The sequence below is a fragment of the Pempheris klunzingeri genome, chromosome 19 (assembly GCF_042242105.1).
Source record: "Pempheris klunzingeri isolate RE-2024b chromosome 19, fPemKlu1.hap1, whole genome shotgun sequence".
NCBI lineage: Eukaryota > Metazoa > Chordata > Actinopteri > Acropomatiformes > Pempheridae > Pempheris > Pempheris klunzingeri.
Genome location: NC_092030.1, coordinates 20918434 through 20936061, shown reverse-complemented (window position 1 = coordinate 20936061; position 17628 = coordinate 20918434). Strand labels below are relative to the sequence as shown.

General features: G+C 40.8%; 2 protein-coding genes across 2 annotated transcripts; both read left to right on the top strand.

Annotated features, from left to right (window-relative positions):
- Positions 1 to 980: 980 nt before the first annotated feature.
- Positions 981 to 4346, top strand: ved (ventrally expressed dharma/bozozok antagonist). Its single transcript, XM_070851128.1, has 4 exons — positions 981 to 1028; positions 1363 to 1628; positions 2480 to 2739; positions 3716 to 4346. Exons 2-4 carry the CDS (start codon positions 1427 to 1429, stop codon positions 4076 to 4078), a joined length of 825 nt encoding a protein of 274 aa, XP_070707229.1. The 5' UTR covers positions 981 to 1028; positions 1363 to 1426; the 3' UTR covers positions 4079 to 4346.
- A 3572-nt stretch (positions 4347 to 7918) lies between these two features.
- Positions 7919 to 10532, top strand: purbb (purine-rich element binding protein Bb). The gene has a single exon (XM_070850404.1). It carries the CDS (start codon positions 7938 to 7940, stop codon positions 8853 to 8855), a length of 918 nt encoding a protein of 305 aa, XP_070706505.1. The 5' UTR covers positions 7919 to 7937; the 3' UTR covers positions 8856 to 10532.
- The last annotated feature ends 7096 nt before the right edge of the window (positions 10533 to 17628 follow it).

Genomic DNA, 17628 nt, shown 5'->3' with positions numbered 1-17628 from the left:
ACAAACTCAGCAGTCGGACTTCTGATTTTGTCGATTAAGCAAAGTTTAAAGCTCCCAGGACCCTAAAAAACAAGAGAAGTGACACAAGACGCCTTAAAATGAAGTAAGAATCACTCAACATATTATTATAGAACAGTTTGAGGTTGTAAAACTTATTTCTTTCCACCATTTATCCTCCAAAATACAGCAGAAATATGAAATAGAACTGTGTTTGGTTTTTCTGTCCTTGAGTGTGAATAAATAAAACGTGCTCAGTGTATTCACACATGAATAGAGGAACCCCAGAGTTAAATATTTGTACTTTTGAGTCGCCTGAATGGAAGATAAAATCTGTAGGTTTGGTTTTGTGAGTCTGACCTCTTATTTTGTCAATTTAACAAAGTTTAAAGCTTCTAGGAACCAAAAAATACAAGAAAAATGACACAAAACTGAGTGAAAATCACTCAAAATCTGATTATAGAACAGTTAAAGGCTGTAAAAATGATTGTTTCACTATTTATCCATCAAAATACAGCTAAATCATTTATCATTTACAATAACAATAACATTTCTCATATTTATCCTTGTCAGTACTGTACTGTGTTAGTATTGTTTTATCATTTTATTTCCTGATTAAAAGGATGTTTTTACAGCCTTAAACTGTATTTTATATGTATTGTTTTATATATTTTCACACTTTATGGCCTCTAGTGTCGTTTTTCTTGTATTTTTTGGTTCCTAGCACCTTGAAACTGAATCAAATTGACAAAAAAAACGAGACGTCAAACTAATTTTCTCTCATTTGTTTACGTCTCTCTTCAGTTCAGGCGACTCAGAAGCAGAAATCTTAGACCTCAGGAGTTCCTCCGTTCACGTCTGAGTCCACCGAGGAAGCTTTAATGCTCATCGTGATGATTTAACTCAGCTGTAGTCGTAGAAGACGTGATGAAATGTGGCTGAAGAAGATGTTTGGGTTCGTTCAGGAGGAGAAAACCTGTGAAGGCGTCCCGACACAGTTAGAGGAGGAGATGCAGACAGGTCGGGCTGAGGTGTGTCCATTATCTTTTTTTCTTCTTTTTGTTTTTTGGAGGCAGGAAGGAGGGGAGGTGTTGGGGATCTGAGGCTGGATGGAGGAGGGTGGCTGGGGGGGGGTGGGCAGAGGTCCTTCCCAGACTGACTGGAGCCACGTTGTAACAGCCTCATTGAGACTGAATGAGACGTCTTAATTACTCCAGTTGTGAAAACTAAAGGAGGGGCAGGGTGGGAGGGAGGGGAGGATGTGTGCTTTGATCTCCGGGCTGAGGGGAGTTTGAGCTGGGGAGGGATGCCCGCTATAAATACAGACAGGCCGTGATGAAAGGGGGGCATTCGGGACTCACCCAGGACAGGACCAGGACCAGGACCAGGACGCACCCTTCTGTTGCACTCTGGACAGGATTTACTCACCATGAGGGGACGCTTCTCCATCGAGTGGATGGCCCAGAGCAGCCAGCCGGCGGGGGCGGACGCCGTCTCGGCCTGCGGGACTCATTCGGAGAGCCTGCCGGGGTTCTACTGCAGGCCCAAGTCTGAAAATCAGCAGGAAAGCAGCAGCCAGGGCTTCAGCCTGAGCCCCCCCCAGCACCAAACCGGCCACAGCAGCAGCCAGGGTGAGTCCAGTTACAGTCTCTTACTTACTTTACTCACTTCACACCTCCAACAAACAGGTTTTAGGACGTTTGAAGAGTTTATTATTCATCAGAAACTACAAGTTCTCACTCACAGACTCATTTTATACACGTGAGCAGCGTTTGGTGCTGTTTTATCTGCTCACACACTCATAGACGTCAACAGGAGGAGTTAAATACAAAACTTCTGTTACAGTTAAATGCTGTAACGCTGATTTTAACTGAATGATGAAGAGTGAAGTTTAGCTCCTGTACTGAAGTAAAAATGTGAGGTACTTGTACTTTATTGAAGTGTTTTATTTCTATGTCACTGTGTACTTTTACTGCACCACATCTCACATCTTCATTACATTTATCTATTCTTTTAACCTAAAATATGATGTTTTGTTATAAAAGTGCAGAGATAATTTGCTTTTTTTTACTTTTCTGATGATGGTTGGAGTCATTTTTCCTTTTGGTGGAACCAAAAACTGCAGTTTTTACTTGTACTTTTACTTTTTTCAGCGTAGTAGTAGTTTCACAGGTATGTTTACAGTGCAGTATTAGTACTTTTACTGTAACAGAGTATTATTACTGTGCAAAGTTAATACTTTTAATGTAACAGAGTATCTTTACAGTGCAGTATTAGTACTTTTACTTGTAATAGAGTATTTCTACTGTGTGGTATTAGTACTTTTACTGTAACAGAGTATTTTTACAGTGTGGTATTAGTACTTTTACTGTAACAGAGTATTTTTACTGTGTGGTATTAGTACTTTTACCTCAGCATAGTATCCACATACTTGCAGGATCTGAACATCCCTTTAATAAAACCCTCCTCTGTTCCTCTGCAGCGTCTGAAGCAGGTTTCAGCAGCGGGACGGAGGAGGAGACCTCCGGCTACGAGAGCGAGGGGGGGCGCTCCCTGTCCCCCTCGGCCCCCGCCGACGGTCCCTCGGCCTCGCCGGCGTCCCCTCCGACGGGGAGGAGACCCCGCACGGCCTTCACCGCCGAGCAGATCAGCAGCATGGAGAGGGCCTTCAAGAGGAACGCTTACCTGGGAACACAAGACAAGGCCGAGCTGTGCAAGAAGCTCAACCTGTCTGACAAGCAGGTAACAACCCCCAATACTCTACCAATACTCTACCAATACTCTATCAATACTCTACCAATACTCTACCAATACTCTACCAATACTCTATCAATACTCTACCAATACTCTACCAATACTCTATCAATACTCTACCAATACTCTACCAATACTCTACCAATACTCTACCAATACCTCATCAATACTCTTATATCAGGACCATAACAATATCTTATCAATATGTTGTCAGGATGTGAGTCATCTGAGGTCATGAATGAGGTCACTTTTACTTTATAGTGAAATAAAAAAGTAAAACTTACATATTATTTGGATTTTTTAAGAGAATTAAAGTATTTTTAGACTCATTATGTGTAAATTTGACCAGTTATAAGTCAGTAAAGCACTAAATAAATAAATAAGATTTCCAGCAGTGTTGATGAATTAAAACATTTATAGATACCAGGTAACTTATTCTGGGCTGTTTGTTGTGTTTTTAGAAAATTAATTTCTATTTCAAAGTGACATGAGGGGAACTTTGACTAGTTTGTTGATTTATTTAGTTCTATTTTTATGTTTTTTTTTGTTTGTGTAGTTTGGTATTTTATTATTTCATTATTTTGTATTTATTACTGTTTTTTGGTAATTTTTTTAAATAATTATTAATATATATGATATTTGTTATTTATGATCTATTTTTTAAATCATTTTTATTTTCTATTTTTAGTGATTTGTTCATTTTATTTAATTATTTGGTGAACTCAGCATTTTTTAGTTGATTTTTTTTTAATTCTTTAAATTTTTAGATTAAAAGTTGTGTGTTTATTTTTATTATTTTTATAAACATAATATTTTGAATTTTTTTAAATTAATGTTTCTTATTTTATTTTTAGTAATTTGTTTTACTTATTTGATCATTAGGTGGACTTGAACTCAGTATATTTTAGTTGATGTTTTAAATTATTTAAATATTTAATCAGTATCTTTGCGTGTGTCTTCTCAGATCAGAAACTGGTTCCAGAACCGGCGGATGAAGCTGAAGAGGACGGTGCAGGACGCCCTGGCTCACGCCTGCCAGGCTCACGCCGCCTCTCAGCTGATGCATTACCCCGAGCTGCAGGCCTACAGGCCGGCGCCGTACCCCCGCTACCACTCGGCAGCAGCAGGAGGAGGAGCAGGAGCAGCAGGAGCACAGGAGGGACCGGCTGCAGCCTCCTACGTCCACCCACACGGCCTGCAGTACGGCTCCCCCCTGCCCGGCGTCCCCTCACTGCCCCTGGACTCTTTCTACCAGTACAGCAGCCTCCCCGGGGTCGTGCTGCCCTCGGCCATGGGCCCCTACCCCTCCTACCCCCAGTACTACTGACGCTCTGCCCTCTCTCCCCCCTCCTCCCACACTTTTACTCCAGCTGAGACTTTATGTGTTGAACTTTAAAGTGTTCCCATCGTATCCGAACAGGACCGACGCTGCTAGAAGCTCGGATCAAACAGGGTGGTGTGCAATAATGTGTGTTGATGTTTTCTCTCTGCTTGTGACTGATGTATAGTTTGGATCTATTTAAATTGGAGTCTATGAAGTGTTTTATTTGATTTTCTGTCGTCGTGTAACTGTGAAATGAGATCGCTAAAATAAAGTCTTTATCGCAACTTTACAGGTTATCTGATGGCTTTTATTTGTTTGCTCTGGAGGTAAAATGAGTGAAATATACTTTATCCTGTATCCTGACAGGTAGATAACTACATTTACTGCTGCAGACTTAAGTGCTTCAGTTAGTTTTTATGGTTCTTGTACTATAGTTTTTACTGCACTACATTTATTTAACAGTCGTAGGAGCTCTTAACTTTACAAAGTTTATAAAATATGACGCTTTTATTATGGATAAAAGTACCAAAGAGAATAAAAAGAAGTTCAAACTGGCTCCACGTCGACGTGAACTACAGTAAAGTAACGAGTTATCTAATATCTAATATTATTATACTGACAGGAGTCAATAAGTACTTTTATTTTTGCTATTTATGCACATTTTGTTGATAATAAAAAGTTACATTACTTTTTATATGCAGGACCTTTAATTGTAATGGAGTATTTTACTTATTTCTTTTACTAAGATGAAAGTGAGGAAAACAGAGTTAAATCAAATTTCTTCTCCAAACAAGTTTTTTTCCAAGATTTTTTGTCTTACAGCTGAATCTGTACCAGCTCTTCACAAGTTTAGATTGATATTTTAATTCACACAACTTTATTCTCCCTAAAAGTGAGAAATTTCTTAATGATTCTGCGTTTGTGTTTTTGAGCAATCCTCGTTTTAACTTGTGCTTTTCATGCGAGGTCACATGTTCTCGGTAATATTTCAGGAAATTTAGAGGTTTAAAAGTTCGATGACATGAAGGGGAGGTAATGTGCAGACTTAATTTAATGTTTTTGGGGAAAATAAAATGTTGGCAGTGAGGAAACAGTAGAACACAATAGAATAAAGAGATAAAATTTACAATAAATATAAATAAAATGAGATGTTTTGTGATTTTCTTTAAATACCCCGAAAATTGTACAGAGTCTGGTAGACGACTGTAGTCCTCTCCTTTAATGCTTTTGTTAGCTGGGTAAATCTGGGCTCATGACTTCAGTATTAATACTTTGAAATCCTTGCTATGTGTGTACAAATACTCCTTTGATGTTTCTGGACTTTAAGGAGCAGGGTTTAGAATCACGCTTTTCATCACCAAGGGAAACAACATGTAGAGAAAATATAAATAATCTGGTGTTTCCGGACTTAAGGGAGCCGGTTTACCAGAATAAATCTGGTATATGATGATGATAAATATGATGAATTAAGCTTGTCATCACCAAAGTGGATAATATTTACATAAAATATAAATCAACACTTAAATGAATGAATAAAATATGACATTTTGTGAGTATTTATAAAAAAATGAATGGAGTCTGGTTACTGCTGAATCTGGGCCCACAGTTACAGTATTTCCACTATAAAATACTACATCAGTGTGTATAAATACCACGTTATCGTGCCCTAAAGTGTGCTGGCACACCTTATGAACACAGTTTCCAGGCTAACACGACACGGGGCATGCAAAGTGAAACAAGCGGCTGCAGAAACACACAACACGCAGGAACCGTGGTGTGTTTCTGCAGCTGTGGTTTCACCTCTAAACTGGCAGGTGCAGCTGGGAGGAAAATCAACCAGGAAACTCACCTGAGAGGCAAATGAAGCCATGGCGCCACCTGTGGGCAGAGAAAGGGAGTGCAACAACAATAATGTTAACAATAATATTGATGTATTCTATTATATGATTCAGCCGTGCAGTCAATGTTTACTCTGGTTGCTCCACAAAGAGAGTTTTATTATCATTATATATTTTATTTAAGTATTAGATTGGTTTTATTGTCATATAATCAGCATGTTAATGTTGTTAAAACATACTGTTTACATACTGCTGGAACGTTTCATCTACAACATATATCTTATAAACTGATTTTATTTTATTTTAAGCTATTTGGTTATTTCTACAGAGTTTAACAAACTTCTTTCAAGACTGAATCATGTCTTTTCATCACCAAAGGAGATAACATTTACAGAAAATATAAATTAACACTTTGTGTTGTCACATTTTGTGAGTTTTTTTTTAAATACGCTGAAAATTGTATAGAGTCTGGTTGGTGGCTGCAGTGGTGCTCATCATTTCAGTATTTCTACAATAAAATCTTACATCCCTGTGTGCAAATACTGCTTTATTTTAATCTACAACATATTTTATAAACTGGTTGTATTTTTATTTTCTTTCATGTCTTAATCTATATAGTAGAAGTATAAAGTATCGTAAAGTGAAAAAATTTAAGTAGAAATACCTCAAGTGTGTAGAAGTAATAGAATATTGGAGTAAAGGGTCACGTGAGAGCTGAATTGTCATGTTAGTGGACTAATTTATAAGTTTGTTAAATGTATTCTGGTATTTTTTTATTCTATTTAATATTCAGTGTCTGTGTTTGGTGACAGGTGCGACATCATGTAGGGCAGAGGTGGTTTGTACATTTTTGTTTTCGAGGTCACCCAGTTTGGAGGATGCTCCACTGTGGTGACCTACAGCGAAACTAAATATGAAGCCACGAGACAAAACTATATTTTAATAGCAAATAAAGGATTTTTAACGACTATTATTTATGAGTGGATGCTTAAATAACTGTGTGGCTTTAGGGAGGAAATAAAACATTCTTCTTCTCACAAATTAAAGGTTGAATTAGTTAGAAATTAACGGCAGCAGTGGTGAGTTTCCACGGTGTATATAGAATATTTTAATTAACATTAAATAAAAGTCCTCCTATGGAGCCCACAAGGCCCCGTTATAAGCTGCCAAATCATGTAAAAGTGTTCACACTCATGTATTATACTTAAAAATCACTGTTAGGTAACTGATTACTTTTAAAATTAAGATTTCACACATAAAATACATGAATAGCTTTTAATATATGACGTATTATCATAGATTCGACTATCAAACGGTGTGTTAATTAGTTAAAATTAGCTCCATCTTCACCAGTGAGATGTTACACATTAGCACATAGATAATAAAATAATAATAACTAATAAGAAATAGAACAAATCTTTTTCTGCATTGCGAGTGCTTTTACTTTTGATTTACTTTATTTTAACTATGACAGGTTTTACACATGTGACTTTTTCTGAAGTTACAGATGTTTTTTCCATCACTAGCAATAACAGAGAAGATTGTATTAATAGATTTGGCCAACTAGAGAAATATTCTTGTATATTTATATTAATATATGTTGTTATTATGCTTAGAAAAGTGCCCAAAACACTGCCAAGCTCCTCTCCACTATAGCTGTGTGGAAGAAAACAAGTTATTGTGACACATTTTATCAGCTGGAGCCAAGAAAACATTAAAAAAAACATAATTTCCAACATATTATGTCATAAAAACAAAGAGATTTCACAACCGGTGGGCGTGTGTAAAAAAACAAGAAGTACGTGAACGGAAACTCACTCTGAGCCAATGGCTGACGAGAGATTCTGCGTGTGGGCGTGGCCGGCGAATCCCGACGAACCAATGGGAGAGCCGTAACCGTGTGAATCTGCGGAAGTGGCAGGCGGTCGGGCCAATCACAGCGCTCCCTGGCGTGCCTCCATGGTGACCGCGCCGGCCGAGCGCAGGCAGAAAGCAGCTGCGCAGGAGAGCGGGGCAGAAGCCGAATGGTGGAGCTGAAGATGGCGGATGGAGACAGCGGGAGTGAGCGCGGCGGCAGCAGCGGGGGAGGAGGAGGCGGCGGAGGCGGCTTCCAGCACTTCCAGAGGGACCAGGAGACCCAGGAGCTGGCGTCCAAGCGCCTCGACATCCAGAACAAGCGCTTCTACCTGGACGTCAAGCAGAACAGCAAGGGCCGGTTCATCAAAATCGCCGAGGTGGGGGCCGGGGGCTCCAAAAGTCGCTTGACCCTCTCGCTGTCGGTGGCGGCGGAGTTCCGTGACTACCTCGGGGATTTCATCGAGCACTACGCCCAGCTGGGGCCTAGCAGCCCGGAGCAGATAGCCCAGGCCACGGTGGGTGAGGACGGCGGGCCGAGGCGAGCTCTGAAGAGCGAGTTTCTCGTCCGCGAAAACCGCAAATACTACCTGGACTTGAAGGAGAACCAGCGGGGGAGGTTCCTGCGGATCCGGCAGACCGTCAACCGCGGACCGGGCTTCGGAGTTGGGGGCCCCGTGGGCGGCATGCTGTCCGGCCAGACCATAGCCCTTCCGGCCCAGGGGCTAATAGAGTTCAGAGACGCCCTCGCTAAGCTCATAGATGATTACGGGGGAGACGACGAGGAGCTGGCCGGGGGCACGGCCGCCGGGGGCTACAGCGAGCTCCCCGAGGGCACCTCCATCATGGTGGACTCCAAGCGGTTCTTTTTCGACGTGGGCTCCAACAAATACGGGGTGTTCCTGCGGGTGAGCGAGGTGAAGCCCAGCTACAGGAACTCTATCACCATCCCCTTCAAAGCCTGGAGCAAGTTCGGGGGAGCGTTCAGCAGATACGCCGAGGAGATGAAGGAGATCCAGGAGAGGCAGCGGGATAAGATGTACGAGAGGAGGGACGAGTCCGAGGGGGACGACGTGGATGACGACTGAGAGGGAGAGAGAGAGAGAGAGAGGGGGAGAAAAATATATAAGAAACAGCTGTTAGTCCAGTTTCATGACAGATGTGCAACATAGGGGTATTTTGCAAAAAAACAAAACCTAAAAAAACAGAAAGTGCATGACAAATCGTGCTGTAATAGCCTACTAAAGTATCGTGGCGTAAAAAAAGTACATGTGCAGGGAATTATTGGTGTATTATCCTAAAGTTTGAGGGTTGGAGTGGTTGTGTGAATCTCTGAAAGTGGACTTAAATGTGTAAATGAGATATATAGATATGTACATATCTATATATCTCATTGGCGGAAAAAAAAAAAAGAGTGCTTTATTGTTATAAAAAAAAAAAGGAGAGAGGCGAGAGAACATACTAAACCCAGCAAATTGGTTTTTATAACTAGAAATGAAGCCAATGAATGGTTTTCCTATCTGCAGCATAGTTTATATTTAAAGCGAGACCTGTTTAAGATGTTTTCCTTGCTTGGTTTATGGATAGAGAGAGAGCGAGAGAGAGAGAGAGAGAGAGAGAGAGCCAGCATCCATTGTATTCCTGTTCCAGTCCAGGTCTCTCCTCAGGGGGGCAGTTTGTGGGGGTTATTTTGCAAGTGAAGTCAGATGAACCAGAGAGGAATGTATAGAAAAGCTGCCGTGGATGTTTGGCGGTGCAACATGCGAGCAGATGGAGAGCAGTGCAGCAGCCAGCGGCGGGCAGTTAATCGAAAAGATTACCCAAAATGTTAAGGGGAAGTTACTGAGAGGATTATTTTCTAAAGCCCCAAACAACGAGGACTTTAACTGGAAGCTTTGACTCCAGTAGTCGATTACAGTGTGGATCAGCTGGGTTTTATGTTATACATACAATCGTGGCAATATCTTCTTCAAGGCACCGCTCGTGTTGTTGTTGTTTTCAGCAAGATTTTCAGATTCAAAAGAGGGAAGAGCGGCGTTTCTTCCCTCATCAGAGCATCCCTGGTGTTGGAGGACGGCCGCCAGGAGAGCCAACAAGTGGGGAGAGGCCATCCGCCCCCACCACCACCACCACCACCACCACCACCTCTGCAGCACACAGGGACAACACACAGATGCATATATATTTATTTATATATGTATGTGGGACTCTTAACGATGCTCACGCGCTCCCACGTGCCACTACGAGGGTCCAAATATCCGGCTAGTTGGACGAGGAGCATCGGATACAGCGAGGCGCCTCGGACCTTGTGGCTCTGCCGGACCGCAGAGCGCCGGGGATGAGCTTTTTCCCATCAGCCTCTGGGTCACCATCGTGGTCGGGGCCGGACGTCCCGAGCCATCTTCTGCCGTTAACTGACAACATCTTCCAACACGTGAAGACCCTGGACAGAAACGCATTGATGGATGCTTTTGTTTTCTTTGTTTTGTTTTTGTTTTTTCAAAAGAGAACTATATTGAAATGAGATTCTACTTATAGGAAAAATATTACCGAACAAACCAGCAAAAGATATTTTGAAATACTTATAAAGGAAAATGTATTATGTAAAGGAATTTCAAGACTAAAAATGATGATGATGATAATAATAATAATAAAAAAAGGTTAATTTCTTAAAACAAAGTTGTGACTCAAACCTCCAGGGTTATTTTTCATTTTGTTTTCCCTAGAGTGAAACTATAACACTTCCTTAATTAAAAACAACTCTAAATGCAATACCCAATGTTGTGCCTGTACATCTGTAAGTCCCTGTTTTCATACCTGCAGATAAAACCTGCACCACCGTGACATTTTCATCAGCGATCGATCTGATCTGAGTATTTTTTTGGTCCATGAAATGTCTGAAAGTGTCTGTCCCGCTTTTCAAAAGTCAAAAATCTTTAAATTGCTTGTTTTTCTTTCTGTTCAGCCGCCCAAAACACAAAGATATTTACTTTATACTGACATGAAACAGAGAAAATGAAGCAAATCCTCACACATGAGAGGCTGAGAGCAGAGGTTTGGGGCTGTTTTTACTTGCTAAATTACTTAAATTGTTAATCAGTTATCAAAATGGTTGCCTAGTGAGCACTTCTCTGTTTTTTTCCTCTCTTTAAAATATGCAAAAACCACTCAAGGACATAGTTGATGCTCAGATTCAGAGTTATTTGATTCTGGTGTTTCTGTGCTAGTTCATCTGTATCACACAGCAATAATAATATATCGTTAATAATATGCTATTTATGTCGCTAGCGGCTAATAAATGACCTCTGACCCTGACGTGGTGACGTCCACGCTGACCAAACGGCTCTCAGCGACATCTGCAGGGTCCAATGAATCATGTTTTCATGATAAATAGCAGCTATAGTTCTTATTTTTACTGTGAGCGCTACGTCAGATTATCGTGCTTTCACTTTTAACACTGAGGATTTAATAAGATGCCACACAAAGCATCAACCACACACATCAACACTTCATCGATTATGTTCCACCGGCTGTTAAAAACCAAAATATGTGCAGTTTTCAGTCATTTGAGACAAAGAAAACAAGTAAACGTTCACATCTGAGTTCACATCTGAGCAGATGGAAAAAGGGAAATGTTTATAATTCCTGCTTGAAAAACGTCCAAACTGACAAACCGGTTATCAAACTTGTTGCTGGTTGTTGTTTTCAGCTTTGCCTGGTTTGGTTAAAACCACATAAGTGACATTTTGAGCAGCCTTGATGAGTTATTCTGAAAATAATCTGCATATGTTTGGGTTTTTTTCAGCTTATTAATGCTGTTTTATATTCTACTTAGATTTATTTACTGTTGGAAATCTGAGGACTTTTACTTTTTCACTTGAGAGAAACAAACAACAGCTGAGATAAAGTCGAAGAAGACCCATCAGGCTGAATGGCCTCCATCGGTGTTATATTTATTATTATATCATTGGATTATTATTATTATTCATAGCAGGTTTTAACTGTCAATGCGTCTTATTATATAAACCCATGTTTGGTAAGACTCTTATTTTGAAAAGTTACTGTTAAGACCAAAAGGAATAGTCGATTAATCGTTTCAGGTAACTTAAATCTGTGAATTATTGGTCGGACGAATCAAATCTGATCATCTGAAGACGTCACTTTAACTGAACGATTAATCAGAAAGTACTTTCACTCAAGTAGAAATACACAAAAGTAAAAGTACTTATTACGCAGAATGGACCAATTCCAAACCATATCAAAGAAATCAGTGTAGTGATGCTTTAATGTGTTCACTTCATAATGATGCAGCCGGTAAATGTGTTCACTAATTTGAATCAACGTGCATTTAATTCATAAACATCTCTTCATATATGAATTTAGAGTGGATTTGACTTTACTGGTGTATAATGAGAGGATATACGTACATATAGTGGTAAAACATGCAAGATCCACAGTGTACTGTAGGCTGATGGCTCCACTTATTCATATAACATCAAAAAACATGTGTTAATTATATTTTATAGTATCAATCTGAATCAGGAAAGAAACTAAAGTTGTCAAATAAATGTAGTGCAGTACTTTAAAACTGTACTTAAGCTGTGACGGACGTTTTTTGCTACTTTTTGACGTTTTAATGACGTAATTGATCGTGAAAATAAACACCAGTGGCCAGATGTGAGTCTTTGAGATGTGAGGATTTGCTATCTTTGGGTTTTGGATTGATGATCGTACAAAAACTAGATCTTTTAAGGCGCCATCTTGGATTCGTGGAAACTATAAGAAGCATTTTTCACTGTTTTCTGAGAAGTTTTAGGGATAAAATCAGTGACAATAATCTGCTTAATCTATTTTTAAACACTTGGAAAGGAAAATGTATTATGTGAAGACATTTCAAGACAAAAAATAATAAAACAAAGTTGATTTCCTTAAAGCAAACTTGTGACTCAAGCCGCCATCTTGGATTTGTGGAAACTATAAGAAGCATTTTTCAGTTTTCTGAGAGTTTTTAAAGATAAAATCAGTGAAAATAATTGTTTTGTTAGCTGCAGCCCTGATTGGGAGGTATGGGAAGCATATGCTTTACAGTTGCTCCCCTCACACACACTCACACACACACACACACACTGTTTGGCGTGACACAGCAGCTGTCCCTAAAGTTAATAAAGACTGTCTGCAGGAAACGCCTCCGCACAACAAGAGCTTGTTCTCGAATCCACGTCAAATCAAAACGACGTGCCGTTTAGTCGTGGACGCTCTGCAGTCTGTAACCCTCAGTGCGCTTATGAGATGAACGTATTGTGTGGAAACATGCAGCTGAACTTGTGTCCTGACTCTGGTGGGGGGATGATGGAAGAAGAAGAAGAAGCAGAAGAAGAAGAAAACGACGACCTCGGGGTAATTTGATCCCCTCGTGCTGATTCTTCTTCTTCCTTGTCGGCTCTGTTGGGCTCTTTACCCTCAGCACCCCCCACTCGGTAGCTCACCCGTAGATTTGGCAGCTGTCAGGCGCCCTGCTCGTACGCTGTGGGGCCGTGCTGACAGGGCACGCCGGCTATTTTAATGTGGGAGCCCTCCACAGACTTGACATTCCTGGTCAAGGAGTCAGCTGTGCCATTAGGACCTCATGGCCTGCGGACACAGTAGCACAACAGCCCGATTGTGCTGAGATCTGCTCACATGTGCAGAAACACATTACACAGGTAGTGCGCGTGCAGCTGTGAGAGACGTTTTGTTCATGCCGGGAAGCCTCGAGTCTAATTCTTTAAAGGTCACATGTTATGCAAAATACACTTTTTTAATGTCTTTTCAACATAAATATGTGGAAAAGATTGTTTCTCCTGCTCCATCTTCCAGTAAAACACACTATTTAGATTTGACTCCCTTTGTGATGTCATAAGGGGATCTGTCGATCACATGACCTCTTCCAGCCATTCAGCAGGTCCCCGCCAAGCCCACAGGAAGTGCGCCGGGCTTTGAAGGCAATTACACCAGAACCATCAGAACGTCCACTAACGCAAAATTGGATAATTTGACCCTATTCGAGTTAGCAGAGGGCTAACAGGAAGTTAGCAGAGGGCTAACAGGAAGTTAGCTCAACAGGCATGAGATGCTAGCTTGGAAGTGACTGACCTGAGTCTCTTAATACATCCATGTTCCCGTGTGCTGAGTCCACCATCGTTTCTTCCTCTCTATAGACAAGATAAGATAAGACAAACTTTATTAATCCCACATCAGGGAGATTAGCAGCTTAATATTAAGTCAACTGTGAAAAGAAAGTTTAAAAACAGGTATGAAAATAGAAAAGACTTAAATCCAGTATAAAACAGATAAATCTTTGGACTGTTAACGGTCCCACATTGTGCAAAATCCACTTTTTAATGTCTCTTCAACATAAATAAGTGTGTGAAAAAAGCTCTGTTCAGATTTCGCTCCCATTGTGATGTCACAAGGTTGATCTGTTGATCACATGACCTCTTCCAGCCATTCAGCAGGCCGACCGTCCCCTAACACGAGGACGTCGACGGCGAGAGCGAAGCAGCAGATTGTTTGTGTTTCCTGACAATGAAACCATATAAACTTTCTCTAATAGGACCTCCAAATACAAGTACTGTGTTCAAATGTCATTTATTATCCAAAAACTCTGCTGCCAGCTGTGGCACACCACTAACTCTGCCTCCTTTTCTGTTTCATTTCTCATTCCAGTTAACTCAAGCTCTCAAAGTGATGGTGGAAACGTCTCGGCTAACGCTTCTTCCCACAGCGAGAGGCGAACCGTCCTCTGTGATTATCGGGCGGTCAGCTCGTAGGCCGCCGCTGACTCTCTCTGGTGGGACTCCCTGAGTTTTTGACCTACATATATCCGCATACATTTATCCCAAGCCTCCCACTGGGTCCTCATTAGAAGCTTTGTCCTGACTTCTCCTCTTTCATGTCTTGATGAATTATGTTTCTTAATGGCCGGAGAATATGAGGAATTTAGTTTAAACTTTTGTAATGCAGAGGACGTCATGGTGGAAGGGTTGTTCTGATAGTAACATCTCATAATTTGTGTTTAACCTTATCTGCTGCTCTTATTATTGGCCGGTTTCCTCCTTTATCCTCGGCTTTCTGTCGCCATTGTATGTGGACATTCTGCCGTCTGACCTGCTTCTTGCAGGCGAGCTACTATTACGCAAAATCGCAGCGGATGACGCTAATCAGGTGAATCAATCCGTGTTTCTACAGGCTGTCAACCTGCCAGTGGTGCTGGATGAAAAGTCAGTGAGATTCATCAATTTCAAAACTTCATATGAAGTTTCACACGCAGTGAAATATGCCGAATTAGCTATTAGCAGCTCGTGTTTGCAGTGTGCTCACAGATGTACAGGCAACTATCACTGGAGTACTTTGACAGTGAAGAAAACTTTAAAACGTGATGATTCTTAGCCAAGTTCTGGAGTTACAAGGAGCGTCTTTGTTCAGCGATTTCATAGACATGAATTCGCGGAGGACACCAGAGATGATGTACGTCCTCAGGCGGTGTATATCTGAATCTAAAAATACGTGCATCATGTCTGTGTGTTCAGAGTTATGACTCATCCACCACGTCTCCCCTTCAACTCTGCCTCAGTTTGAAAACCTTTGCATTACAGAATCAAATATTTGAAACGCAGCAACAAAACAGAAACTAGATTAATCAAGGTACAAATTAATTCCTCACATTTTTCATGAAATCTGACTCTGACGTGAAAAGATTTCCTTTCCTTTTTTTTTTTGCAAACATTCCTGAAAAATGAACACTTGTTTATCTGCAGTCCGTTTGGTGGCTGCCTGAATCTGACGGCTTTGTTATTGTGCCATGGAAAGTTGGCAACCTGTAGTTTTTCCTCCTCTGACAGACAGCTGGTTTTAACCAGCCTTGCATTGTTCAAACACACAGGGAGACACTAATGGAACAATCACTTAAAATACTCACTGGAAGGAAATCAGACAGAGACTTTGAAGAAAATATGGGACAAAACAAGGAAAAATAAGAAGATGGTAGCACAGTTAAAGGCCCTCAGCCGGCATTTTGAATCATGAGCCTCTCTTTGCATATTCAAGCAGATGCGCTGCATGTAATGTCACATATTACAAGACGACGTGGTTCCCCGGCTCTGAGGTGCGAGGCCGGATCCTCACGGCCCGTAATGAGAGCTGACAGCACACTGCTGCAGCTCAGGAGAACAAATCCTCCACTCTGCCTGCTGCTGTGACTAAAGACGAGAAGATATTTTATAAATATAAAAAGTTAAATCTTTGGGTTTTGCAGCGCAGCATTGACAGATGTGGTCTCTCTGAGTATGAGGTGAAGAATGTAACCATGCTGTGACTCACACTTGTATTTGGATGCTTTGCCCTTTTGTTTGAGGCCTAAAATATTTGCACGGTACGTTTAAAACATATAAATATAGCTTACCTTTTTTGGGGCTTTTATTTTGGTATGTCCGTGGCTTTAGCATTGCTTCCAGATGGCTCTCACTCTCGTCCAGCAGGCTTCATGGCTGAGGGTCGAACGGTGCCAACAAAACCTGGTGACGTTTGTTCAAGAGACATCTTTATTCCATTTAAATACCAATTTGTTCAGACTGAAATATTTCAACGACATTCATGATCCCCAGAGGATGAAACCTGTAGATATTTTTACTGTTGCACCCCCAGCAGGTCAAAATGTTCACTTATCCAGTGATCTCAACATTTACCAAATATGTTGGCACAAACAAGCACATCAAATCCATCACTTTTTCAATCATGGATTGGCACAAAACGTAGATGTTCATGGCCCCCAGAGGATGAATCCTAATAATAACCACTTATCCAGTGGACATCTACCAAATACGTTGGCACAAACTAGCACATCAAATGCACCACTTATTCAGTGGTTTGCTTGATGGATTTGCACAATGTTTGGTAGAGACATGCATGATCCCCAGAGGATGAATCCTAATGATAATCACTTATCCAGTGGATCATCTCAACATTTACCAAACTGTTTGGCACAAACTAGCACATCAAATGCACCACTTATTTAGTGGTTTGCTTGATGGATTTGCACGTAGTTTTGTAGAGGCATGCATGATCCCCAGAGGATGGATCTTATAGATTTTAGAAATCCCCTGATTTGCACTGTAGCATCACCAGCAGGTCAAAATACAGTGAAACACCTTAACGTCCACCAAATGGTTTGGCACAAACCAGCACATTCACTTATTCAATGATGGCACAATATTTGGTCCAGACATTCATGGTCCCCAGAGGATAAAACCTGATATTAATCACTTATCCAGTGAACCATCTCAACATCTGCCAAATACATTGGCACAAACTAGCACATCAGATGTACCACTCATTCAGCGATTTGCTTGATGGATTTGCACAATGTTTGGTAGAGACATGCATGATCCCCAGAGGATGAATCCTAATGATAATCCCGTATCCAGTGAAACATCTCAACATTTATCAAACTGTTTGGCACAAACTAACACATCAGATGTACCACTTATTCAGCGATTTGCTTGATGGATTTGCACAATATTTGGTAGAGACATTCACGCTCCCCTCATGATGAACTGTAATAACTTTGGTGATCCTCTGACTTTTCCTGTAGCGCCACCATCAGGTCAAAATCACAATTTGAGACAAGACCAAAATCCTGCAAAAAACGAACGACAAAAGCTTCAAACACAGAGACCACGAACGAACATATAACATAATAAATAGAAAACTGTCCATTTCATTACTTTACACTCATGTAACACAAACAAACGCCAATCTGATGATAATCTGCACGAGAACGTAAAACATCATCTGCTTATAGCGACCAGTGTGACTCAGAGACAT